Consider the following 27,209-nt stretch of genomic DNA (forward strand, 5'->3'; position numbering starts at 1 on the left):
AGCCCAGCCTGCAGCAGAAGCTCCAAATTCCAAAATTTAATTCCAAAACCGTACCTGGGAACTGGCGGTGGGGGGGGGGGAATGGAGCTGCCTGTCCTTCTGTGTGTGCTTCTCTTCTGCTGATGCTTCGAGTTTTGCCAATGTATTGCCTTAAAATAAAAATTACTGATCAAAACAATTCAAATGATGATTTGGAGCTGAGGCTCAGCCATGCTGTGGCAAATCAAAGGTCTATGTGTAGACGTAAAATCAAGAATTGCAGCTTCACAAAGAGTTTCCTCTACAAGAGAAAGATGTTTGAGTTCTTGGATTAGTTTTGTGATTCTTCCGTGCTTTTTTCAAATATACAAATTAAAGGAGGATGTCTTTTCCTCCCACTCCAAGGGGCGAAGGCAGCAGGAAATGTGCCAGATGTTTGGCTGATTGGTTTTTTCCTAAACTGAGGTTTAAATTTTTTTCTGAAAGTGAAATAATGCAAAAAAGATCAAGAATAAAGAAGCGTATGGTTAAAGATCACCACCAAAGTTGTCTTTTGACTGATTCCAGTGTATTTTTAGTCAAACTGTAACTGCAGCAGTTGGAGTTTTAAGTATTTCCAGCTGCTAAAAGCCACGCTGGGTAACTTTCCCCAGTTCCCAACTCCAGCTGATCCAGCACTCCCCACCAGTTTGCATGACAGCGAGTTCTCTTTCAATCCAACAGAGCAACAGAGCAAGTTGTGAAATATAATTTAAAAAATCCTCCCCATGCAAACATCAAAACCTAAATTTTCAAAGGTTGCACAGAACTGGCTCAATTCTAATAAAAACAGATGGATTTTTTTTTTTTTACATAAATGCAAAGCAGCAAAGTTAAACACTTCCATTTATCAGAGCCAGATCTTAATAACTGCTAGGAAAAGCTTTGGTTTTAAGAGTGGGGAGTTTTACAGAGAAAAATTCTGTCTCCCAAAGAGAGGCAGCTCTGTGAGGGCAGCTCGGTCCAGGGTGCTGCACACCACACTGGGAGAAGAAACAAAAGAATTCCTTTAGAATTTCTTCAGAATTAAAATAGACATTGGGGTGAAGAGCTCTGGAAGAGGAGGGATGGGATTGAAGTGTCTGTACTGCTTGCATTTCCTCCTGCCTGTCATTCCTGTCTCAGGGCATCATTTGCAGTTTGGTCTCCAGCCCCGGGTATTGACAGAGTTAGGATTAAGTTATTGGAACCATTCCCCTCAGAATGGGAATTGTTATGGCTGGAAAATGTTGAATGGTTTATTGCTACAAGAGGGATGCCGTGACCCAGCGCTGGCAGCATTTTTGGGGTCTGTTATTCCCACCCATGGGTCAGGGATGCAGGCTGGGGTTTCTTGTCAGGATTTCCTGTTCCTGTGGGGTTTTCTCTGTGCCACCCGGGGGGATCCGAGTTCCCCGGGGTGTCCTGGCCTGACAAACCCTCTGCCAGGGCAGGGCTGGGGGATCTCCCTCTGTTTGAAACAGGCTGAGCCCCAGCGTGCTCAGGAGAATGTGACAAATACAGCAGCAGAGGGGGACTATGGACAGGAATAGGTTAAAAATAGGGAAAGAATACATGGAGAAAAGCACAATATACATACCTGGGTTCTTTAAATCCAGCTTTGGTGAACAGAGTCCTGCTTACAGCCTCAGCTTGGTTTTTACTTGTCAGAGGTCACTGCTAATTGATTACTCTGCTCTAATTAGACTTAGTCTGCCCAAAGAGAATCAGCCCTGCTGTTGCCCACAGCCCCACGTTTGGCCTCTCAAGGGTGCACCACAAACCCAGGCAGTGTTTCAAGGGGGGTCTTTATTTCTTTAACACAAAAGCAGCAAAGCAGTTAAAACCACGGAAATTCAACAGATCTCTTCTGACCTGTTTGTTATTTCTGATCTTTTCAAAGATCTCAGGTGAGTGAGCAAACCTTCCAGCCCCCTTGGAAGGGGTTGAATTTGGTAGAATTAACTTTTAAGCTGAGGCCAAGTGCACTTTTTAAAGTACAATCACCCCAAAAATATGAACTCAGAAGCTCACTTAGAGGTACTGTAATGTGCACTCCTTTACCATCAGAACACACTTGGCAAAATCCAACAACAGCAGAATTCCATCTCTAACAGCAGAGTGAAGGAATCTTTCCTAGCATTTTTTAATCATTCCAGTCTCTTCCCAAAAAGCTCTGACTCGCCTCTACAGGATCTGCCAGTTTGCAGGAAAGAAGATTCACTTTTAATCCAGTGCTCCAATTGGGTGACGAAGTAACCTGGAAAAATAATTAAGGATCTTTGTTATCACAGCACCTTGACAGAGATGATTTTCAGATGGCACACAGCACGTCTGACAGATTTATTTGCATTATTTCCTGTGTGAGTACACATGTATGCCATATGCCTATCACTGCTGAAGTCAAACACTTACATTTGTCCTGGAAATAGGGACAGAGAAAGGGGAGATGGGAGATTGAGGAAGAGTTTTGTCCAAAAGGACAAGTTTGAAAGTGAAAAACAGCCACTGTTTAGAATTAAACATTAAATACTAACCTTGAAGTAAATCTTGCTTCGTTCCAAAAGGAGTTGCCATTTCAGTGCAGTCTTCTGGTCGTCTCCCAGCATGAGGAATTCTTGGACCTGTTAACAGAACACCACAGAACACTTCAGCAGGTAGTTAAAACATCTCCACAACAGAATGATGATGAAAAGAACATCTAACATATTTTTATACATTTCTAGGCTGTAATTTTCTATTTTAACATAGTGCTTGGTGTGTACCGAGACTGTCACATTAACCAGACAAATTGCAGGGTGTTTGAAAATCAGAGTTAGGGATTTCCAACCATGTCCTCAGGAAAGCAGTGCTCTGAGTTGGGTTCACAATTCCACTGGACACAATTCCTGTTGGCATCTGCTGACTCCCAGCTTTTGCCTTGTCAAACAGCTCTGAGTGTCCGTCCATCCATATGTCCCTCCATCCCTCCATCCATCCATCCATCCATCCATCCATCCATCCATCCATCCATCCATCCATCCATCCATCCATCCATCCATCCATCCATCCATCCATCCATCCATCCATCCATCCATCCATCCCTGCCATTTCTGTAACTCTTGCCCACACACACAGGGAACATTCACAGGTATTTGTGGCTCTCCCCAGGCTCCAGGCTGAGCTCAGGAAGAGCTGCCCAGTCCCCCTTACCGAGCAGTGCAGGGTTTCCTCAGCCACACAGTCGGACAGGTAGCAGGAGCGCAGGGTGCCCGTGTGATCTGTCACATCCACCAGGATGTCAAAGCTGGCAAAGGTGGACTTGGCCTCTGGAGGGACATCGCTGCAGAAGGTGCAGGTGTTTGACACTTCGTTCACGATGAACCTGCACACTGAGCTGGAACAGGGAGAGAATTCATGCAGATATGCAATTTATTCTTCCTGAAACAATTTTCTAGACTGAGATTTCCCAAGAGACTTTGTCTTTTAAAAAAATTTTCATTTCCTAAACTCCTGAGTCTGTCTGAGACAAAGCGATCTCTTTCTTTTTCACACTAGGACCACAAAGAGCCTTCACAGAGCCCACAACAGAAACGCACATGGCATCCTCCAGAGGAGTTTTATTTCTTCTCTGGGACGGGACTGAAGTATTGCTCCGTCTCACGGGGGTCTGGGGAAGGGGGACAGGCAGCTCTCAGCACACATTCCAGGCAGGCATTGCTCACCATCTGTTGCGCAGGACTCTGGACATGTTCTCATCGATGTCCAGGGTGGAAATGTAGCCATAAATAATTCCATGGACAGGCTCCAGCTTCCCATCACTCTGAAGAGCTTTTTCTTTCAGCTGCTCCACTGTGTAGACATCCACTACAGCCTCCACTACAAGTTTAAAAGATAAGTGAAGTGTGTCTGAGCCAGAAATGATTCAAAGGGCAATGGCAAAAATGGATGTTAAGGCAATAAAAAGGAGATTTAAAGCAGCAGAAAAAAGTAAAACAAAAAGGAACTCAGATCAGGAATATATCTATTGTTTAATCTTTGAATCCTCCAAAAGGAGTCTGTGACAAAAGCTTTCCTGCTCACTTTTCCACACTGGTTCCAGACAGAAAGAACACACCAGCCAGGCTGCAGCTGAAGATACAGAAAGATAAAATAAGGGACAGCCCCATAAACCATCCCAACTTTACATCTTCAGCCAGGCTGGGCCTGAGTTTTGCTTCTCTGAGCACACAGAGCAGGAATTCTTTCAGCTGCACTGTGAAATGTCCCTGTGCAGGTAAATAAAATCAAATGCTTACAGTTGATGGGTTCATTTGGCAGCTCCTTTGCTGGGCTGGGCAGGGCTCCTGCCTGGGCACTCTCTTTGATGAAGCTGAAGAGAACATTTGCTTCTGCTGTTTCTGAAGATGCATTTTTAAAAGTTATCAGTGTGTGCTGTATGTGAAAATCACAGCAATTTTATATTTTACAAGTTTTTATTCTGGCAGCACAAACATGTTGGAATTAGCCAAGATTTGCGTTTCTCTTTTTTAATTTCAACTGTTAGTCCTGAATGGAATAAACATGTGAAGGCTGCTAAAATCAACAGAAACAGGAACAGAAACTTAAAGAAAAACATAAATAAAAATATAACCGTAAACAAAACCAAAACTTAAACTATCCCATAATGTAAACAATACCATAACCTCAGCAATTATCTAACTTAAAGAATAACCAAAATAAAATAAAATAAAATCTAAACTAAACTAAAAGTGGAAGCCAAAGGTACTGGTCATCATATAGCAGACCAAAATCAGGGAGCTTTGTGAGAAGCAGGCAGAAGAAATCACATTTCCAATGGATTAATTGATGTATTCTGGCCTAGAATAATTACTAAAAGCAGAGAAATACTTGAGCATCTCTTACCTGGGTTAGTTGTAATGATGGTTTTGGATATCACAGTTGCAGTCATGCAGTTCCTAAATTTGTCAAAATTGATTCTCACATCTGATGCAAATATAACTGTGCACAAAAACACCCCCATGTTAGTGGAGAATAAATGTCACATAAAGTACTACAGTAAAACCATAAACCAGACTGTTTTACCTGTTTCTTGGGGGATCCAAGTCTGTGCCAGCTGGATGGATTCATTATCCCAGCTAAATTAAACAAAAGTGAATGGATCAAAACCTTTTGGAAACAGCACTCAAACTGTTCAGTACTAAACTGCTAAATAATGTAGTTGTAATCAAATTGGCCAAAGGGGACACGACTCCTTTGTGACACACGTGGCACTGAAATTCCCTGTGCCTGTTTTATCCCAAACAGCATAAAATAAAGATGGGATTAAATGCAGATTGTACCTGGGGAAAATGCTGTATTTCAGCTTTTATCAGGGTCGTTTGTAACTAGAGCAAATCCCAGTTAAAGGAGCTGCCTGTGCTGGGCTGTGCTGGGCCAGGCTGATGGCTCAGATCCCCAGGGCAGATGTTCAGCCATTCCAACACTGGGATCTTTGTGGCTGGGGATGAGGAGACCGGAGTGAGGTCAGAAGTATCCCTCAATAATGGTAATTTCATGGTCTCTTGATAAAATCTCCTTCAGCTCCTCCTAAATTTGGCTGGCAAAAGCACAGCCAAAGCACAGATTTGTTCTGGTGGGTTTTCTCCTTAATCTTTGGAAGAAGATTTAAGATATTTCCTTTTCATCTGATAGTGCTCAGATGCTCCCCCTCTTCACTGCTGGGCTCTGAAATACCCTGCCAGTGCCCAAGTCCCAGCACTGAGAGAGAAGTGATGGAGGAGCTGCTCCAAATCCACCCTGTGCTGGAAGGGCTCACCCCGAGGTGCCTCTTTTGGCTTGGAGGGTATGGATTGTGTTAAACATCCCCTGATAAACATCCCTGCTGATAACACAGCTCTAGCTCACAGTGCAGGGCTGCCTGCTTGCTTCCCTGAGGGAACAAAGGTCACTGGAGTCACTTTTTAACCACTAAACAGCGATCCCAGGGCAGGGGAATACCCACACCCCACATGGCCCTGCACGTGGAAAAGCCACAAGTTTATTGAACAAACTGGGGGCAAAATGCAAAGGTTCCTCTGTGAACAAGGCACTGCTTACAGCAGGGATGGGATGTGTGGAGTTGTGTTTGTAAACAGGACAGAGATTGAAAATACAGCCGAAGCTGTATCAAAATGTTTCTGCATTATTTTAAATGTTTAAAAATTAATTTAAAAGTATTTCAACCTATTTCCACTCCACTTGCAATTCTGCTTGGCTCTAAAAATGGATCATGCTCTTCATTTTCCTGCCCTCCTGTTTGTGGAAGAGACACAACAGCCTTTGCAGCTGGTTTTAAATGCTATTTCCTGAATTAGCTCAAATGTCCACATTTAAAAAAAGGAAATATTGGAACTGAGCTTCATTTTGCCATCCATGAGCCAGCAGGCTGTCAGCAAGCCATAAAACTACACAAGATATATAAGGCCACTCTAATGAATCTCTTTTTTATGTCTCTTTTCAGCCTACATTGCTGCCTCATCTCAGTTACCTCCTAAATAGCAATATATTTAAATTAAAGGACTATAAGACAGGCTTCTAATTAATTAGTGTGTGTTATAGCTAATTGTTCTACCAGTGTTTGCATTCATTTGTATTTTTTAGTAAATTAAAGAACATTTTACCATATTATTGGGAAAGACCTCTCTGTTTCATCATAGAGCTTTACTTCACACCTCTGGCCTTTCCTTTTGTCTGAAGTCATAAAATATTTTGGCTCCCCAACCTTTAAGAAGAAAGAGAAGAAGTCACTTGTCCTCTATTCAGTGTTTAGGAGAATAAAACTCATAACATAGAAAATAAAAGGGTTAGAAAAGGGAAGAAATACTACAGACTACTAAAAATGGGGTCACTTAATTTTTCCCTTCATTTTGTTGATAAAAATCTCATCAGAAGGTGTGTGGTGGTTATTGTCACTCAGCTGCCAAGCTGAACAAACGGAGTCCTGGCCACTGTGAGGCCCAAAATCCACATTTGCACAGATTTCCAATGAATTTATGATGGCAGAGCACAGAAATGCTCCTCACTCACTGCCATCACAGCCCAAAATCCACATTTGCACAGATTTCCAAGGAAGTTACTGAAGGCAGAGCACAGAAATGCTCCTCACTCACTGCCAGCACAGCCCAAATCCACATTTGCACAGATTTCCAATGAATTTATGATGGCAGAGCACAGAAATGCTCCTCACTCACTGCCATCACAGCCCAAAATCCACATTTGCACAGATTTCCAAGGAAGTTACTGAAGGCAGAGCACAGAAATGCTCCTCACTCACTGCCAGCACAGCCCAAAATCCACATTTGCACAGATTTCCAAGGAAGTTACTGAAGGCAGAGCACAGAAATGCTCCTCACTCACTGCCAGCACAGCCCAAATCCACATTTGCACAGATTTCCAATGAATTTACTGAAGGCAGAGCACAGAAATGCTCCTCACTCACTGCCAGCACAGCCCAAAATCCACATTTGCACAGATTTCCAATGAATTTACTGAAGGCAGAGCACAGAAATGCTCCTCACTCACTGCCAGCACAGCCCAAATCCACATTTGCACAGATTTCCAAGGAAGTTACTGAAGGCAGAGCACAGAAATGCTCCTCACTCACTGCCAGCACAGCCCAAATCCACATTTGCACAGATTTCCAAGGAAGTTACTGAAGGCAGAGCACAGAAATGCTCCTCACTCACTGCCATCACAGCTGCCAGCACGTTGAGGACTCTCCCATGGAGGCTTTGCCCATTTGCCACGATGTCCCCCAGGGAATAATAATCCTGAGGGTCCTTGACAGGCAGGTGCAGCAGAGACAGCAGCCTGGTGTCCGTGTCGTAGCAGGAGGAGGTTTGAACCACAGAGTGATTTTCGCTCAGCAATAATTTGTAGGCACTAGAACAGAATAAATCCTGTGGATCAGGGCTGCACTCACTGAGGTATCAATAGTGTCAAATGTTCATTCAGGTCATATGGAAAAGCAACTTCATTCCATTATAGCTTTTCCTAAAAGGTACAAAAAATTCTTGTAGATTTTACTCAAACAATGAAATTTCCTCTGTTTAGTAAGAAAGAACATTATTGCTTTATGACCTTCTATTTATGAAATGTATTGTCCTTTGAGATTTAACCAGACATTTTTGAGCACAGGAGGAAGGTACAGCTACACAGGAAGAAAACACCAAATATTTCTACCAATTCCATGTTGTTGGAAATTAAAGCAAGTCTTAACCTTAATCTTTCTAGAAAGAACTACCACTCCATGCTTTAAACTTACCTAGGAGTTACAGGGTTGAATTTTTCTTCTCTTTCTGCTTCCTTCGACTGAATTAAAGGATTTTCAATTGTAACTAAAATAAAGCATTGATAAGCAATGTTAGAAATTGATTATATGTACAATTATAGATATTTTTGTGTGTACAGTCTGCAAGCTCACAAATTTTACCCAAACAACCACGGGCAGCAAAATCTTTCTATGAACTTGAAAAGGTAAAAGCACATCCTGTAAATAAATACAGGATTTTTGTTGTGGTTTTCTCAGCAATCATAGCCATATCTATAACTGAAAGAAGACAAACACCAAACTGCTTTACGGCTTATTTTTCATAATTTTTAAGGCCTCAATAAAATGTAAAATTTGACAGTGATTAACTGCAGGCCAGTTCTGAGCTGCTGCACTCAGTGGGTTTCTTTTGTTCACATATTTACTGGGCTTGAGTTGAAATCCTTGGGATCTTGTTCCTCTTTATACTGAACAGAACTGAACAATTTGTTTCCAATTAGGCTGTGAGTCCTCAGAGCAAAACACAGCAAAGCCATCAGCACAACCCTGATTTCCATGCAAACAGAAACGTGGTGAGAGTAAGTAAAATAAATAAACTCACCACAGTCACCAACCCTGAAGCTTTCTGAGAGGGATCTGATGTACTCTTCTCTGCCCCAGGACTGCACATTAATGAAATAAGCTGGGGAATCACGAATGGTAAAACTGAAGGTGTATCTTTCAGTGCCAATGTCTGCAAAAAAATAAACAGGGCTGTAGCAATTCCTTAGCACAGCTTGATTTCTAACTCGAATATGTGTATAAAAACTCCTATTTTGATGTTTTCCTGGATTTTGGCAGGAATTTTCTCCCACTGGAGGCCAGCAGGTGGTGCAGGAACACGCTGGTGTTTGGGAATGAGCTGCAGTTCCTGCTGTGGTTGTACCTGTGCATCCCACACTTCACTCCGGGATAAACCCACAGGGAGAACGCGGGAGCTGTGCGAGGTGACAGGGCAAACACACGAACGGGAACAATCTGTACACACAGCCCTGATTCCGTAGGAGCTGTGCTGGCCCCAGGGGTGACACCACCCCGCTGATGTCCCAGGCTGTGGCCTCACTGCCCAGGGGGGTTCATTGGATAAAGCAAAGTGTTCCCAGCCATGGAAAATTCAGGATATTGCTGTCTGTAGCCCGGCCTGTGTCATACAGCTTACAGGGATCACAGCACGATGCAATGGGTTGGTAGTAAACCCTCAAGGAAAACTGGAGTGACCCCCAGAGCCCCCTGAGAGCAGGTCCATGGAGCACACACCAGGCTCTGCACTTGGTGCACCAACGGTGACTTTCTCCTCACATCTCCCCCCTCCAGCAGCTCAGCAGGAGCCAGTGGAGGCAGAGGAACTGAGCCCTTCCCCTGGAGCTGGAAAGGCTGCAGGTGCTTCCTGACAGTGTCTGCACCAACCCTGACTGCAAATTTGTTATTTCAATTTCCAGTTAACGCTGTGTTAACAAGATGCAATTCCCAGTTTGTCCCAGATGAAGCTGTTGCTACTCAGGCCAGAAATTACTTGTGTCACCCCACAGGACATGTCCTCAGCATTTCTGTTTTAAGAGAGAACAAATATGAAGGCACCAGCTCCATTCCAGCAGTACTTATGGAAGAAGTGGGTTCATATTGGTTCCATCTTCAGAGCATGAAGCTCTTCCATAGCAGAGTTTTTCCAATTTCTAATTGATATGATTTAGCCAAACCAATGCTGCTCTTTCTTCTTGGTTCTCAAACAGACTCAAATTTTTTTGGTGCATTTTTATTCTATCCATTTTACACTGAGAAATCTGTTCATCATTTAAATATTGATTTGAGTCATGTCTGCCAAATTACACCGTTGAAGAAAATGAAGGAAAAGGAGTTTAAAGGGACTGTACTTTTTCGGTCTGGAAAGCTTCTGACATCTGTTTTCCCAATAACCATCCCGATTACATTCTGAAAAATAAAAAGATTATAGAGTACAAGATTAAACCCAGATGTAGATGATGAATTAGATTTCATGGAATTATACTCTGCTGATGATAATAAACATATTTCTGACTGGTAATCATTTTAATCTATTTATTCCACAGGACCGTATGAGCTTAAGAGTAAAACATAAACACACAAGTTTACTTTAGGAAAAAATTGTGACTAATAAAAATATTAAAATAAATACATCTGTTTCTGTTTGTGAAGAAAATGGGAGGACAAAAGTTCACCCCAAACGTTCACAGTTTTGGCTGTCCTACAGCAATCTCTCCTCAGGTAGGCAGCAATGTTGTTGTTTCATGCTCTCTGCACAGATCTCAGATCTCCTCAAATGCTCCATGGAAAGTCTGGACAGGATTTATTTGACAGTGAAGTCCAAGGTTTTCCTGGCTGTCAGCACACATGTGCGCACCCACAGGAGCTTGTCCTGGCCTCAGCCAAGCAACCTAAATTTCTACAGGTGCCTCTCTCTCGCTGTCTTTCAACTGGCCCCAAGGGAGCTGAGGCAGGGAGCTTTTCTGTCCATTCAGACCAAAACCAATTTCATTCTGCTTTGCCAAACCTGTGTTTGTTATGTAAGAACATTGTGTTTTCAATTGTCAACCACAACTACTGCGGGCAAACACACACATGTAGATATAGATGTATTGTCTATCTAGCTATAATATAACAGCTGTGTGGTGGGTGGTTGTTGTTTTTTAGGTGGTCCTTGGTGTCAGAGAAGAGTTCTGCAGTGCTCATTTGGGATTTCAGAAGTCAGCAAGGAAATCAGAGTGGGACAAGGGCTGGAAGAACAGACTGACAGTGCAACACTGCCAGGATCCTTCAAAACATGAAATATCCCACATCAATCCCACTTCACAGAATCCTGGCATGGTTTGGGTTGGAAGGGTCTTAAAGCCCATCCAGTGCCACCCCCTGACACCGGCAGGGACACCTTCCACTGTGCCAGGCTGCTCCCAGCCCTGTCCAGCCTGGCCTTGGGCACTGCCAGTGGTCCAGGGGCAGCCACAGCTCCTTCACACGAGCCCTTCTCTCGGTCCTGACTGTCCCGTTCCAGCAGAATTCCAAAGCCGGGTGGGCAGGGCAGGGTTACAGTTCGATAACCCGCCCAGGATTTGTTTTGTACCCATTCACAAAGCAGCGCGACCTGCCTGACCTCACTGCACCGATATCGACAAGTGCTCCAAAATGAGCTCTCCGATTTCCTTGGGATCGCTAGAGGGAGCACGGAACTGCCTTACCCTGAGGGACGGACACACTCAGGAGGAGCCACTTGTGTACAGCGGTGTGATATCCCCCTTCCACACCAACTGGATGCTTTGTGTCCACTGCATGTAGTCTCTTATTAGGATTTTGGTTTTCTATTTTGGGTTTTGTTTCTTAATTAAAAACAAAAACTCTATTAAATCAGAGTGCAACATTCCCTGTATCTCACCACCAAATGTCAAAAGAACTGACATCTAGGATGAGTGCCTGCAGAAATTGGGCTGATTGTGCCTAACTGCTGATGTAAATATCCAATTTCTCAAAGAAATCTGCTGTAAATGTGTTCACCTCTGTGTCTCCAACACCAAGCCTGCACGGGGAGCTGGCAGAAGGAAGTGATCTGGCTGGAAACTATTTTGGACTGAGGAAGGGAGAAAAACTTCCAGAGATCATTTCCTTGATCAGCTCATTGTGCAACTGCCCAAGAACTCCTTTCCCCAAAGGAGGAGGGGAGCACTCCCCCATGGTGCCTGTTTTGGCAGAGCACTGCTCGAGCCTGCTCAACCCACTCATGAACACGCTGCAAGTGTTTACACTTGAATCTCTTTCACTTTTTAAAATAAACAGCAAACTCACAAACCGTGCCATTTTGATACTTCAAACTGTGTGTTCAGCTGTTTCAACATCCTAACACAACACACACTGATCATTCTATCATAAATTATTATTTTATAAAAATGCTTTCATTGCCGTGTGTTGCTAACTGCAATAGTCAAGATTAGTTCTGTTTGTAAAAAATAAAAGCTTTTAACTGGGTTAGTGGATCATTATTTGGGAGGGACTGTGAGTGACAGGTTAAATTAGCATTGCTGAAGATCAGTTTGGATCAATATGGCTCTAAGGGGATAGAAAACTTTTCTTAGATCATCCCTTTTTTGTGATTCCTATTTCATTTGTTTAAAGTAAATGAGAGAAAAAAATGGTGTCATCCCAAATAAAAAGCGGTGGGAATGGGAAAACTCAATGTTTTCACTCTTTTCAGGAGCATCAAGCCCTCCCTGGGGCAGGGGATTCTGCCTCTCTGCTCAGGTGAGACCCAGCAGAGCTGCTCCAGCCCTGGGCTCCAGCACAGGGAGGACGTGGAGCTGCTGGGGTGAGTCCAAAAGAGGCTCCAGGATGATTGGGAAGGCTGAAGGAATTAGAATTGCTCATCCTGGAAAAGAGAAGCTTTAGGGTGGCCTAACTGTGGCCTTGCAGTTGGCTGAAGGAGCTGACAAGAAACATGGAGAGAGACTCTACAAGGGATGGAATGACAGGACAAGGGGCAATGGCTTCAAACTGAAAGAGTGGGTTTAGGATACTGGGGAGAAATCCTTCTCTGTGAGGGTGGCACGGGGTGCCCAGAGAAGCTGTGGCTGTCCCTGGGTCGCTAAAAGTGTCCCAGGCCAGGCTGGACAGGGCTTGGAGCAGCCTGGCACAGTGGAAGATGTCCCTGCCCATGGTAGCACTGGATGGGCTTTAAGCTCCCTCCCAACCCAGACCAGTCTGGGGTTCTATGCAAACCCATTTTTTATCCCAAAGAAACAGAACCAGCCCTTCCATGGAGCTGTGAGATTTTTACCCTCCTTCCTAGTGTGCCGTGAGACACTGCTGAGCTCACAGATTATTGTGGCTGCATAATGCTGACTCTGTAATGCCTTTAATAATGTCCTCACTAATTCAGCATCCATTTAAAGAGCTACAAAGGAGCCTCTGATACGTTGAATTGTCCAGTCAATATCTGTGCCTGTGGTACCCACAGGCTGTGGACAACAACAGCATCCATTTTCATTTTGCTGCTTTGCACACAAAGAAGGGAAGGTCCTTTCTACCCAACAATTGCACTAATGCTATCAGTACCTAAAGACACACCAATTACATAATTTTGCAGTAATATAAGACAGTCAGGTACAATTTCATCTGGGAACAAAAAGACCATGGCTGTGAGACTTACAGGACGAGCAAGGTTTGGATGCAGATCTGAAAGGGCAACAAAGTCCCGTGCTGGACGAGAATGAGCCATTCTTTATCTGAAACTCGAGGAAACTGGCTTAGAGTTTGTAAAAATCCAAACAAATCACTTAAGACCATTCACAGTGAGAATAACAAGTTATTTTTTAACATAAATGTTTTGACCTAATAGCATCTGTTTTCAATAAGAGGCATTTCAAGCCATCTGAAGTAGACAATTCTTTATTGTTTGGATCTGGCGATGGAAGTTATGAATTTTACTGTGACAGCTCTACCTAAGCTTCTCAAATAAAGGCCTGTAATTTTTATTTATTATTCATCATTAAATGACTCCATTAGCACCAGGCTCTGAAAAATATTTACCCTCCTTCTCTCTGGGAAGCCCAACTGAATTTAATGAGGCAGCTCATATATAAAAGGCAATTTATATGTGAGGAAAGAGAAGTGTTGGGTTGCAAAGCACCTTTAATTGAGGTTTTGGACTAAATATTAAACCACTTTAAGATGTGAGTCTATTCCTTCCTCAACATAGAAAAGTTCTGAACTTATTAAAATAAAATTTGTGAAAAGCAGTTCTTTTCTGGCTGCCAACTTGGCATTTACTGCCCAGCCCTGAGAGCACCCAGGTTCTCTCTAGAGATGCCTAAGTGGGGCCATGGGTGCTTTGTTAGACCCTCTGAATGCCTCTTATTATTTCATGGGTTCCTCAGAGACATTTAGATATTTAACAAATAGTTGTCAGATTCTACTTTTTGTTGTAAAAGGAACCATCGCATTGTCCAAATCTTAATAACCTTTAATAGGAGAGAACTGCTGACATTTTTCAGAGGATGCCTGTTCAATCTTTAGAACAAAATCCTGAATGGCTTCCACAGTCTTTATACCTGGAACCTCATGTGAGAATTGGTAACCATTTCATCAGGCATTAGGATAAAGGTCTGTTGAATTAGAGAACAAATGAGCCTACATTTTAAAGAAAAATAAGCAGCTATCTGAGAACCAAGTGATTTTTCTAAAAGAGCCTTTCAAACCACACTGTTACCGAGATAGTTCAAATTTGCCTTGCAGAAACCATTAAACAATAGCGTCCTCAAACTTGTCCCCATCCCATTAGATGGAAGAATTTATGTTTCCTTCTGTAGGAAAGTCACCTCAGCATCCCTCCAAGGCAGGCTAATATTCTCACCTCAGAAGAAGTTAAATATTGTTACCTGCTGTACCTCCCGCCAAGCTGGGTCGTGTCAAAGGAACCGGCGCTGGAACACCTGTATCAGAGGAAGATTAAAATTATCATTTAGGATTGTAAGTGCTCTGGATTCTGATAGCTGGAGCAGAGCGACCCCACTCAGGAACACTTCAGGAACCTCCTCAGGTGCTCCTCAACCAGCCCTCAGCCCATCGTGGAGCCCTCAGCCCATCATGGGAGCCCTCAGCCCGTCATGGGAGCCCTCAGCCCGTCATGGGAGCCCTCAGCCCGTCATGGAGCCCTCAGCCCATCCTGGGAGCCCTCAGCCCATCCTGGGAGCCCTCAGCCCATCCTGGGAGCCCTCAGCCCATCATGGGAGCCCTCAGCCCATCATGGGAGCCCTCAGCCCGTCATGGGAGCCCTCAGCCCATCATGGGAGCCCTCAGCCCATCATGGGAGCCCTCAGCCCGTCATGGGAGCCCTCAGCCCATCATGGGAGCCCTCAGCCCGTCATGGGAGCCCTCAGCCCATCGTGGGAGCCCTCAGCCCATCATGGGAGCCCTCAGCCCATCATGGGAGCCCTCAGCCCATCGTGGAGCCCTCAGCCCATCATGGGAGCCCTCAGCCCGTCATGGAGCCCTCAGCGCTCCTCATGCACCCGCCATTCCCCTCAGGTGCCCCCTCATCTTCCCTTCAACCTTGTCCTGGGCTCTTCAACCTCTCAAGTGCCCCCTCACCTTTCCTTCAATCTCCTCCTGGGCTCTCCAGCCCCTCAGGCGCCCCTCAAGCCCCTCAAGTGCCCCTCGGTTGGTGAAGGAGACAAAATGGCGCCGGCGCAGTGGCGGGAAAAGGACGCGGCTCCCTCAGGGCTGAGGGGAGATGTTCTCCCACCCTCAGAGGGATCTCCAGCACGCCCGGAGTCCCTGAAGGCTCCCTCAGGGCTGAGGGGAGACGTTCTCCCACCTTCAGAGGGATCTCCAGCACGCCTGGAGTCCCTGAAGGCTCCCTCAGAGCTGAGGGGAGACGTTCTCCCACCCTCAGAGGGATCTCCAGCACGCCCGGAGTCCCCGGGTGTGACAAGGTAACAACAGGGTTAGACGGGATTTGGGGGTGGAATGGTTCAATGGTTCCCTGTGAGGCCAGCTTGGAGCATCCTGGGATGGTGGAAGGTGCCCCTGCCCACAGAACTGGATGGTTTTTAAAGTCCAACCCAAACCAGTCCGTCATTCCGTGACTTACCAGGTCAGGAATTTAAAATCATGTTCTACAAGTATAAACACACAAGGAGCCAGCAAGACAAAGCAAATTGCAGAAATCTCTAGAGAAACCATTCCTTACTTTTTTTTTTTTCCTTTTTTTTTCCTTTTTTTTTTTTTTATGGGAAAAAAAGTTGCAGCCTGTATTTTTTAAATTAATCAAAATTTCTGGTTTAAAGATATTATTTGTATTGATTCGCACCCAATAGTCCTATATTTTCAGGCTCTGCAGAAGGCTGGTTTGAGCCGTTTTCTCCATTTATATTGAATATAAAATTATATTTTATAAAATCAATACCCATCACTTCTGCGTCATAAAAAACTTTACTCCTGATGAGTTATTTTATAACCCCAAGGTCGCAGCTATTGGAAGTTTTTAGCATAGCCTGACAAATTCTCTGTGTTGACTCTGTATTACAGGATCTTTCATTTCTTCAATTAAACAGCTGAAAATGGATCCCACCTGTACTCTCGTATTTACTGTGTCACAAAAATCCACAATAATTATCCTGTGCTGATGACAAACGGGATACCAGGGAACTGACAGCCTGGGTGTTTCTTTTTCTTTTTAGGTCACTTTTTATACAGTATGATCCATGGGTCTAACTCTGTTTTGTAGGTTTGATATCTAAACAGAACATGGCATTTTTTTTCTGTTGGTTCTGTTTTTATTATGTCAAGTTAATGAACAAGCAGAAGATAATGAGCCTGGTGACAGGATCCTGATCAAATGGGAAGGAGAACCTGGGCACTGGCTGGGAAATGCTGGCAAAGGTACAAGTCTCATTCTCACAGCCACGACTGCAATGCAAAACGGGGGAAAACATCCCTGAAATGAGACCTGTGGATTATCTACTACTGCAGAGGGTGACAAAGCAGGACCACAGCCCAGGGGCTTGCAGGAGCTGCTCCAGCACCTCAGCAAGGATTTGGTGGGATCTGCTGCAGTGGAGCCGTGCAGATCCCGCCGGGATCCTGTGCGTGGGTTGGGACAAGGCTTTGCCCAGGTGGAGCCGCTTTTCTCCCACGGCACAAAGGGCAGGTGAAACCCGACTCTGCCCTGTCCCCTCCAGGCCTTTGTTCCGTTTCAAAGCCACCAGAACAAGGGTGCTGTTGTGTCTCTCCTCGGCTCCCCGTAATCACCGGGAGGGTTTGCTTTGTGGTCTGCTTCCACTCCTATTTTCAGTGTACATTTCGAGGGGGAAAAAAGCTGCTTTTTGCTTTCCCAGGATAGCTGCTGCTGGGAAGACGTTATCAGGGCCATCGTGACAGGATGCACAAAGGCAGGGGACAAAAAGGGACCGCGGTTCTTCCCCTCTGAGATGTCTGATTAGATGCTGAATTTCTGACTTGCAGATACCGAGCCAAGGACGTTTGATGGGCATACCTGTCTCAGGTGACACTGAATTCTGCCATTCATACAGCACATGGCACCTCCGGGACAGCCAGGGACTTCTGTGGTTACTGCAAACAAATAACACCTTTTTTAGTGCTTATAACCTACAAATGTCTAACCTGCCTTTATCCCACTGATTTACCATGCCAGCTGATTCTCCCAGTCAGGAATTTTTTACACAAACACTGGAGAGCATCTGCAAAAACAAATGTTACTCAACTTGTATCCCGCTTTACGCTTTCTTCCTCAGCTGCCCTCAAAGTGGTCTCAAAAAGCAATCAGCATCGTTATCTCCCTTTGACAACTGGGAAAACAGAGGTGAGAGAAAGGCCAGGAGAGGTTTCCTGAAATCCGTGTGCCACACAGAACCAGTCCCTGCGGGAGAGCAACAGTGTTAATTCAGTGTTTTTCTGATCTAGTGCTTGATCCCTGAAAGCTCCAAGTGATTTTATCTCTCCAGCACTTCAGCGGTACTTAGCACTCTGTAGGTTCAGCCTGGGATTGGCAGAGCCTCCCCATACCCCGCTGCAAATTGCCCAGTCCTTGCTAATTAGGCTTTTTGAATAGATTTATTGAAATTACACTCATTGGCGTGGTCAAGGAGTGCAAATGCGGTTTCGTAATTCACTTTAGCAATTTGTTACGTTACCATCAGTACATTTTGCTTTCAGAAGAAGAAAATCCAGCACTAGCAGGGACAGTTCAGAAATCATTTTCAAAACCAGAGCAATATAAAAATATTTGCATTTTCCACTGCCCACAGCGTTTACTGAGAGGGCTCATTGAATATTTATACATCCTTAGGACCCAAAGAACTGGTAAAACGGAGAGGGCAGACGTGTAATTTTATGTAATTGGCCTGACTGAATACGTTAAAAGCAGTAAATTATTGCAGGTTTTCAGTGGTTTTGGCTGACACCTGAACTGGCAGAGCCTCGGGAGCGCTGATGGAGTAACGATGGGCATCTTCAGCAGCAGGTACTGATGCAGACAACAGGTGCTCCGTGTGTGTTTAGGGATATTTAATCTAAATTTCTCCCACTCTTTGTTCAGCTCTCACCCCAGCCTGGTTCTCCTCCATCCTGATCCCCAGCACTAGAACCATCTCAGTGCTGTTTCAGTGGGATTTCCTCGCTCTGAGCAGCACCACCACCACCTGCAGCATGGAAAAACACAACAACCCAGAGCTTTGTTGTAAAATTAACATGACCCATGGCTGGTTCCCACCTCATCTGAGCGAATTCTGCCTTCTCGGGGCCAGGGGAGATGCCAAGACCTGAGGCTGGTGCACGTGGCAGCAGCACGAGCCTGCAGGGAGCTCAGACCCCAGTTTGGGTGTGAGCAGACAGAACCCCGTGCCAAGGGAATGCACACAGCTCTCTCTGTGCAAGAAAAGCTCCATTTCTGGCAAAGACTAAAAAAAAAAAAAGCTTTTTTTTAAGGCATAAATCTCTGTGGGCCGTGTAGCTGCTCTTCCCATGGGCAGGGAGGGAATGGCATTGCCAGGGCTGGAGCCTGGCACGGCCTCACTCCTCTCCCTCCCTGTGTCTGGGTCCTGCTCATCAGCCAGCTCAGTTCCTCATGATTCCATCGCTAATTAATCCCTCCTGCAGCAGTGGGGGAGCAGGAATGTCACGGAAAGGATGTGGCACAATCTGGGGAGGAACAGGAGCCGTCAGCACCAGCCCCTGCACCAAAACCAGCTCCCCTCAGGTGCCAGGGCAGAGTGACAGTCCAATAGAAACACCACGGCTGAAACCTGAGACCTTCTGGATCATCACTGAGCAGTTTATTTTCAATGAGTAATTAGCAAATAAACTTATCCCAGAGCTAACCTCTGTTGTTTTCCTACCAAAAAGGCAGAATAAGGAACTCAGTGCTTGAAAGCACTGACACAAGGCTTTTCTCTCCAAATTTTCTCACTTTTTTGAAGCTCAGGCTTTGATTGCCCAAGATTTAAAGCCCTCAGTCTGCTGTTTAACTTGACTGAAACTACAGAAATTTAAAATTCTTTTTAGAGCCTTCAGGCTATAGAGAATAACTTTTCCTGCCCATAATTCCAAAATAATGTGAGCTCAGTGAAAAGACTTGGATTTTCATCACTTTCCCCAAGACCAGAATTTCCTCCTCCCTCTCTGAGCAAACAAGTGATGAATATTTTCCAACAAAACATCATGAATTAAACACACAACAATTAAAAATAGTTTTAGTGACAGCTCCCTGACACAGAGGAAAAATGCATTGAGGGGGGAAGAAAAGAAGATATTTAGCATTGTTGGCTGCTATTCAGACACTTCCAGCCATTCAAATCCATGAAACCAAACCCAAATTATATCTGGATTTCAGCTGGAGACACATGAGACTGAGCAGCACCAATTAGGACACACGGGATGGGCATCTCCCAGTGACAATACTGGGAAAAACTCTTCCAACCTCCAGTTGCTCCAGTTTCCAACCAAGCCCAAAACTCCATCCCTGCATGAGCAGTTCACAAGGAGGAAAACTTAGGATATAATTCCCAAAGACATATGGGGGTGGCTGTAAAAGAAAACTGGCATCTTAGAGTAAATCAAATTTTTCCCTCACTGCAGAATTCAGTGAAGGGAGCACCAGAGAAATCCAAAGGGCCCATCCAAGCTAAACTTTCCAGCACAAATCCACCTTTGATCTCCTGGCTGAGCATTTGGCCCTGGCCTGGTGGTGGCAGGGCTCCCACTGCCTCCGAGAGCCAGGACTGCATCCAGCCCTTCCGAGGGAATCATGTGTCAACATTCCCGCAGCCCTGCTGGCTGCCTGTCAGGCAGCTCGTTAGAAAACTCCTGCAGACCCACACTGACATTTGGAGGCTTTATCCATTAGAAAAACAAAACCTCCCCTCAAAGCCTGTTCAAAGTGCAAAGGTACGAGACTTGATCAAAACAGGACTGGATCACGAAATTCTCCCTTAAGAAAATGAACACTAGAGGTCAATCTAACAACTTGTCCCGGAAATATATATCCCTGGAATAAAATATTACAGACTGCTGCACGCTGTACAGCTCTAACTACCTCCAGACCCACTGGCTCAGCCCTCATCTGACAAGGGTTTCCTCTGTTCTTTTGGATTTGCTCTTGTCTCGCTCTCCATTAGCGTTTCCTCTCTGGAGCTCTCCCGTACGGTCGCTGTCCCGAGTCACGGGGCTCCCTGATGCACTGAATTCCCTGTTTATGGAAGGGAAGGGGGAACTGGCCTTGTGTGAGGAGGCTGGAGGCCACATGTGTCCCTGATGGAGCTCCACGGCAGCTCCAGTTCGATTAAGGATCGGGGCAGGAGCAGAGGAGCAGCCGGTGCCATGCAGGTGAAAACTCCTCCGGCTCAGGATCCCATCTCATGGATAAATCCTGGAATGGTTTGGGTTGGAAGGGATCTTAAAGCTCACACAGTTCCACCCTCCTGCCATGGGCAGAGACACCTTCCACTATCCCAGGGTGCTCCAAGCCCTGTCCAGCCTGGCCTTGGGCACTTTTAGGGATGGGCAGCCACAAACCCATGGTTTGAAAGAGGCAGCAGGGAACAGGGCTGGGATGCAAGGGATGGGTTTGGGATTTCCAGATTTCAAGTCTGATTCCCTTCCAGTGCATCTCCCATCTAACACAGCAGAGTGACTGCATTCCTGCACCTCATGCCTTCCTCATCTCATCTCCCATGCTCAGATTCTGGAGGACCTTGCGACTACAAACTCCCACAGACTACTTATGCTTAAAATCAGTTTTGGTTGGGCTTTTTTTACTTTACCATTCTGAAAGGCCCAATATTCCAATTCCAGTGAGTTTCTTCCTCCCCCTTCCCTGCTCTTATCACCAGAAATAAGACACAGCCCTGCCAGCCTCTTTCAGCCTCCCCATTGCCACCTTCCTCTGCAAATCCCAAACTCCCCTCCACAAACCTCCTGCCTCAGACAGACTCTGGATGGAGCACAGGAAGCTGCCTCCACTGGGAAAGCTAAGGGTGATCCAAGGCACAAAAGCCAAGCCAGATGAGAGCTCAGACCCAGCAGAGAGCGAGTTTCAGCACAAGATTTCTGCTGGGGATTCAGTCGTGTGCTGCTCCCCGAGCTCATGTGCGAGCTCCCTGCTGAAGCGGGGCCAAACCGCGGCTCTTTCTGCCCACAGCCGGATCCTGCAACCCCAAGTGACGCCGAGGAGTAACATCAATTCCCACCCAGGGGCTCTGTGCAGCGGGGCTGCCAAGCCCTGGCCCTGGCTGAGCTCTTCGTGAGCGAGCAGCTCCATATGGCAGCGCCGGCTCCTCACTCAGCAGCTCGCCTGCTGCCAGCTCCTCTCGGTGCAAACGGCCCAGCGCAGCAGAAATGTTCCAGCTCCACCTTCGCGTTGCAATTACCTTTCCAAACCTGCCAGATGAACGCCTTAAAATTCTCCCAGGGAGTTTCTTGCTGCCTGGATGAGCGCAGCGGTTCCGGCTGCAGCCAGCGATGCTCCCTGGGGCAGCAGCCAAGTCATTCCCAGTGGGAAGAGTCTGCCAGGCCAAATCCAGAGGGTGCCCAGCCTTAGTGCCCAGCTCCTCAGAGCCCAGGCACACCCAGAGGCTCCACAGAGGTGATGGAAATGCCTCGTTCTAAAGCAACCTGGTCCTAACACAGAGCTGAAGCCTCTGCAGGGACACATCTCTGAGCCCTTCCCAGATAATGCAGGCACAGGAGAGATTTGGGAGGGGTATGAGCATGGCTGGGACAGCAGTGGATGCCTTGTGTCACTGGTGTGCATTAACACCATCTCTTCAAGGCATAAAAACTGGGCAGAACTGAACAAGAAACCTCCATTTTTGGGGCACTCGATGCCTCACCTTAACAGTTTTTCATCTGTTAAAACACACAAGATGCAATCCCTTGGCCACAGGAGCTGCCCTTCCCAGTACCCCCATTCATCCCCATCCCCTGGGAGGTGGTTCCCCCAAAAGCTGAGTGCCAGAGGCCCTTCCCAAGGACCAGGAGCAGCACAGCCTTCAGTGCCACCACCCCATGGCTCTGTGCAAATGGCAAAGCCAGCAGTGACACCAGAGGGGTGAAAGCCACACAAGTACCTCAGATGACGTGGCCTTAGCCGGGGTCACACTCAATCCCAGGTTAGCAGGGAACCCTCTTCCAGTTCATGGATCCATTCAGCCTCCGCCCTGCCATGGCACGTGCAAAAAAAAGTTGCTGCCAAATCAATATCTGTGTCTTCCTGGTGAATAATTGTGTCAGTGGGACGTTAATGGGGCACAGTGCTTGTGGTGTCAAGGCTCTTTTTCTTTTTTTGTCAACGAAGCAAACTCATTCGTTTTCCTCCCCCTTCCCCCCCTGCCAGCCTTCCCAAATGCACAAAATGGGCTCCAGACCCACCTCCTACAAGGAAATGAGAACCAGCCCCAGAGGATCACCCAGCAAGAAGCCTCTGTTCGGAGATCTGACGCCTCTTCAAAGCCAGGGGAGCAAATGTGCTCCTACCTCCGCTGATTTATGAGGAACGGCTGCGTCACTGATGCGGGGGAAACGCTTAAACGCTACCAGAGGGAAGGAACCAGCCCTGCCTGCCTGCTCTGAATAACCCCACTCTTCAGGAGAGTTTGTTTTCATCTAATTAGAGCTCCATTGCATTTTGAAGGAAAACAAACAACCTGGAGACTGCAGCACATGCTGCTGGGTGTCTCCCTCGCTAGGAAAATAAACGCCAGGGTGGCACCGCCGATGGCAGGCGGGATGTGCCAAGGGGGGCTCTCGAATGGCACCAGCCAGCCCAGGACCACGTCCCCACACACGAGGGGATGTGGGCAAAGCAGGTGGCTTCCAGAAACTGCCACTGTCCCCTCAGCTGGAGGCAGGAGCAAAGCCAGGGGCACCTGTACCCCAGGAAGGGCAGGAGCAAGGTTTGAGTGAGGGGCACAGCCCAGGGGTGGTTTTTTCCTTCCTTTCTGTGTTAAAAAATTCCGGGTGTAAATCGTTCTGTGTTTGGTTTTAATTTCTGCTGCTGCCCCACTGTTATTTATGCTCTTGAAATATAACAGCAGGCACATGGAGAGTGTGGTGATCATGAAATACAGCCCAGTGCCCAGAGTGTTTATCGACCAATGCAGTAAATAATTCCAACAAGCACAACTCATCCAAGAGAGCGGGGCCAGGGATGAAGGCTGCCCATCTGCCAGGGCCCTTCCAAGGCTGCCAGCACTGCCAGATCTGCTCCAGAAATGCTCTTTTGCATCTAAAATGAAGCCAAGAAAGCCAAGTGCAGCTCCCCAGTGGGTCCTGGAGGCAGCTGTGCCCTGGGCTGGCAGGATGGCCGGTGCTGCAGGGACACCCTGGGGACACCTGTGCCCACCACGGGGTGCTCCCAGTTCATGCCAGGAGGACTCTAACAGAAAGCAACTGCTTAATGCATTCAGGCTGGAGCAGAGGCACCCAAGGGACACAGCCACACCAGAGCTGGACCTCCACAGCACCCTCAGCACTCCAGGACAGCCAGGAGGTCACTGCTGGAAATCAAAGCTCTCTGCAAGGACCCGGTTTGGTTTGATGATTGAGGAGAAGGCAGCAGTAACAGCCCTGTGTAAGCAGTCATTCTATCAGCATAGGTAATGTCTGTGGAATTTATTCAGCATCTGAATTCTTGCTTTTTTTTTCCAGAGGAAAGGCCAGAGGGGACTCTCCATGATGCTTTCACACAGAGCTGGGTCTCTCAGTCATCCCAAGGATTTCCTTGGATGCTTTCCCTGTCCTGCAGCACAGAGAGCCCTGGAAAGCCCAGCACAAGGCTGAAGAGATTTAGTGCTGCTACACTGGGACTCATTTATCTTCCCTCTGAGGTGAACCCACACCGTCCTCAAGGACGGGAGCTTAACAAGCAGAGAGGAGGATCTGAACCAGATCTTGACCTGATCTCAATCACGCAGCTGCACCGACCCAAACGGGGCTGATTTACGCCAATGTCCTGTTCCAGCTCCTCCCCAGCTCCCTCTGCCCCCAGCAGTGCTGGAGCTGCCTGCCCACCCCACACAGAGCTCACCCCACAGCACCAGTACAGAGCCATGAAGGGACATCCACACTCAGATTCCATCCTGGGACACTCACACCAGGCACTGCACCACTGACATCAGCAGCATGAAGACCCTCAGGGTAAAATAAAGCCCCTCAGGCAGGGCTGAGCTGCAGCTAACCCTGCCCTGGGTGTCCCAGGGCTGCCCATCCTTGCAGGGCACCAGGTTTAGGGGAGACCTCAGCACCACACGGTATCTGTGGGACTGACTGGAACTCACAGCCAGCTCCTCTGGGCTCTGCTGCCAAAACATCACTGCCCAGAGGGGATAACCTTGCATCAAATTCATGTGTCAGCCACGAAGCCAGGCTGGGAGAAGGCCCCTGAGCAGGGATCCCCACAGATGCTGCAGTGACACCCCCAGTGCTGCTGCGAGCTCTGGCCCTGCTGGTGCCAGTGCATCTCAGGGCAGCATTTCCGAGCAGGGTGGTGCCCAGCACAGCACAAAGGACACTTTCAGCACTTTTGCCCGTGGGCAGTCATAATATCCCAAGGGCCTCTCAGCAGGGAACAGCTCCTCCAGTTCAGCTGGAGCCTGAGACACCCTGGAAACTGCGAATCCCCAAGCTGGGATCCCCAAATCCAGGCAGCATCAGGTGCCAAGGCTCTGCCTCCAGAGCCCCTCACTCTGCAGCACTGCCTGCACACACCAAGGCCTTTTTACCTTCCCAAGTTCCTCTTGCTCCGCAGGGAGACCGCAGCAGACACCCACTGACCCCATTCCCACTCAGCACCACCACCCAGGAGGCTCCCCCAGCCCCAAGGAGCCCAAACACCTTCCACTCCCTGGGAAAGGTCCCAGCTCACCCCCGGGGCTGGGAGCACAGCCCCCCGCACAGCTGGCACTGGCAGGATGGAGGGGCCAGCCCTGCAGCACCCCCCAGCACCCCACACCCCGCAGAGCCCGAGCACAGCCACTCCACCTTGGCTCCCTCCCCACGCAGAGCCGCTTGCCAAGTCCAGACTTGGATCTAGCAGCAGACTCTTGTGCTTTGGCTCATGGATCCTGCAAACAAGAGCTTTAATCACTGCTTGCTTTTATGCGCCGAGAGCCAAAATTGTCTTGTTAAGTACAGTAAGTGATCAGTACTCGCAGCACAGAACGTTTCAATGGCTGCTTGTGTGGGTAATTATTCCAGGCTTGCCTCTCTTCCCCTCTTGAGAAAAATTACGGAATGTGGAAATTATTGCGAAGCCTCTCCGGACTTGGAATGTTTTCCACCGGTTATTTCAGCCTGTGCCTGGATTTTGCTGCCTGGTTGTGCCCCTCCTGAGGGATGCCCATCCCAGGGCAGGCTGCTCCGAGATCTCAATGATCACACCTTCCACAGGCAGGTTCACAGCTGGCCTTGCCTCAGATAGAATAACCCCAATACCTGTCCTAAAGGTAACAGGAGGCTCAGCCTTGGCTCGCCCTCCCTGAGCACAGCACACATCAGCCAAGCCTAGCAAACATTGATTTAATTTGGTTTTCCCCCATTTTCCCTGTGCATCCCTAAATGGAATCGTGGATCCGTGCTTGGGACCCCAGCTGTGCCATGGCCCCAGGCAGGAGCCTTTCCCTCCCAGCCCTCTCTAATATTACACTATTAAAGTTTCCTTTTGGCTTTTATTAGGACTTTTTTTTCCAGAGATAAAAGCAGGCTGTGGGAGCAGAGAGAGCCCCAGCAATATCCATGTCCTTGGAGCTGACAGAGTGGGGAACCTCAGGCTGGGAATGCTGTGGTGAGGCTGGGACATGCAGAGGAGGAAGAGGAGGAGGAGGATGGTGCTCAGCTGTGCATCCCTCAGCCCCAAATTGGATGAAGGGAGCAGGAGAGCAAACTGCAGGGATGCTTTTGTGGAAAAGGGGGAGCAAAACCCTCTCAGCACACTTGGAGCTGGCTTTGCATCCCCTTCTCCTCTGCAAATGCAGCTCGAGGCTGAAACCTCAGCAGGAGTTCCAGGCCCCAATAAATGTCCTGGTGAAACAGGGACAGGACCCCACAGTCCCCATCCCACCCTCACAGCCGTGGGCAGCTCTGCTCTTGCCTCCAAGATTTTGTACAGGGCAATTCCGGCATGGGATGGAGGAAGGAAAGGCTCTGGGAGGATCGGGGTGAGCAGATAAAGCAGAAAGAGATGGGGTTTCAGCAGGAACACCTCAGCACAGGTTTATGTGCACAGCAAAGCCTGTCCCAGCTGGCAGGAGGGAAATGCCGTCCCTCCAAAGCTCATTCCAGCAGGTTCATTCCAGCAGGAGAGGCAGGACAGAGGCACCAGCTCCAGGGGAGGTCTGGGTGCCCCATGGCACCCCCAGCACCCCGTCCCAGGATCCCACAGGAGCTCCTCAGAGCCCCCCACAGCCCAGGGCCGGTTCCTGTCACCAATACCCACCCCAGGGCTGGATCAGGCATTCCCAATCCAGCCTTTGGGTGCTGGGTGACACCCACTGTGCCCTCCAGCCCCTGCCACACATCCCCTCCAGCTGCTCCAGAGACCAGAGAGCTGCACTAAAGACCTCTGGGTGTAGCAAACAGAAAAAAGAGCTTCTCCTCTGGGAGAGTGCAGGGCTCTCCTTGTCCTCCCCACAAGGCACGGACCCATTTTTCCCTGCCCCATTTTTCCAAAGGGGTGAGGGACCAGCACCCATCACACACGCACAGGGCTGACAGGAAGGGAGTCACTCCCTCTAAACCACTCCAATATGGCAAGGCAATGTTAACCAGCTGGGAAAGCTCTTTAAAGACCCTTAATTAAAGGCTGGCTGTTGCACAGGCCCCTTTCCCATCCCCACCAGGAGTGTTTCCCAGT

General features: G+C 47.5%; 1 protein-coding gene across 8 annotated transcripts; it reads right to left on the minus strand.

The window, feature by feature from the left end:
• Positions 1-1,796: 1,796 nt before the first annotated feature.
• Positions 1,797-25,406, minus strand: MEIOB (meiosis specific with OB-fold). 8 transcript variants are annotated; one of them, XM_063414617.1, is made up of 17 exons: positions 22,730-22,839; positions 22,429-22,518; positions 17,340-17,416; positions 14,722-14,775; positions 13,494-13,569; positions 10,198-10,255; positions 8,889-9,020; positions 8,282-8,354; positions 7,704-7,899; positions 6,639-6,739; positions 5,062-5,114; positions 4,882-4,977; positions 4,275-4,376; positions 3,702-3,855; positions 3,190-3,373; positions 2,535-2,621; positions 1,797-2,257 (listed from the first exon to the last, which is right to left on the minus strand). In XM_063414617.1, the coding sequence occupies exons 5-17, from the start codon at positions 13,560-13,562 to the stop codon at positions 2,144-2,146; spliced, it is 1,419 nt and encodes a 472-aa protein (XP_063270687.1). In that variant the 5' UTR covers positions 13,563-13,569; positions 14,722-14,775; positions 17,340-17,416; positions 22,429-22,518; positions 22,730-22,839; the 3' UTR covers positions 1,797-2,143. The 8 variants fall into 8 exon arrangements, with proteins under 8 accessions (XP_063270687.1, XP_063270684.1, XP_063270682.1 ...); XM_063414614.1 differs by having other exon boundaries at positions 13,494-13,585; XM_063414612.1 differs by having other exon boundaries at positions 13,494-13,589.
• Positions 25,407-27,209: the final 1,803 nt, after the last annotated feature.

Source organism: Prinia subflava, chromosome 17 (genome assembly GCF_021018805.1).
Source record: "Prinia subflava isolate CZ2003 ecotype Zambia chromosome 17, Cam_Psub_1.2, whole genome shotgun sequence".
NCBI classification, from domain to species: Eukaryota; Metazoa; Chordata; class Aves; order Passeriformes; family Cisticolidae; genus Prinia; species Prinia subflava.

Coding starts and splice junctions, on each gene's coding strand:
- MEIOB (XM_063414616.1), bottom strand. CDS start 13,562: ATGGCTCATTCTCGTCCAGCACGGGACTTTGTTGCCCTTTCAGATCTG. Junction 7,900..8,281: donor TTCAACCCTGTAACTCCTAG/GTAAGTTTAAAG, acceptor ATTCTGTTCTAG/TGCCTACAAATTATTGCTGA. Junction 6,740..7,703: donor TGCTGGCAGCTGTGATGGCA/GTGAGTGAGGAG, acceptor TTCTTCTTAAAG/GTTGGGGAGCCAAAATATTT.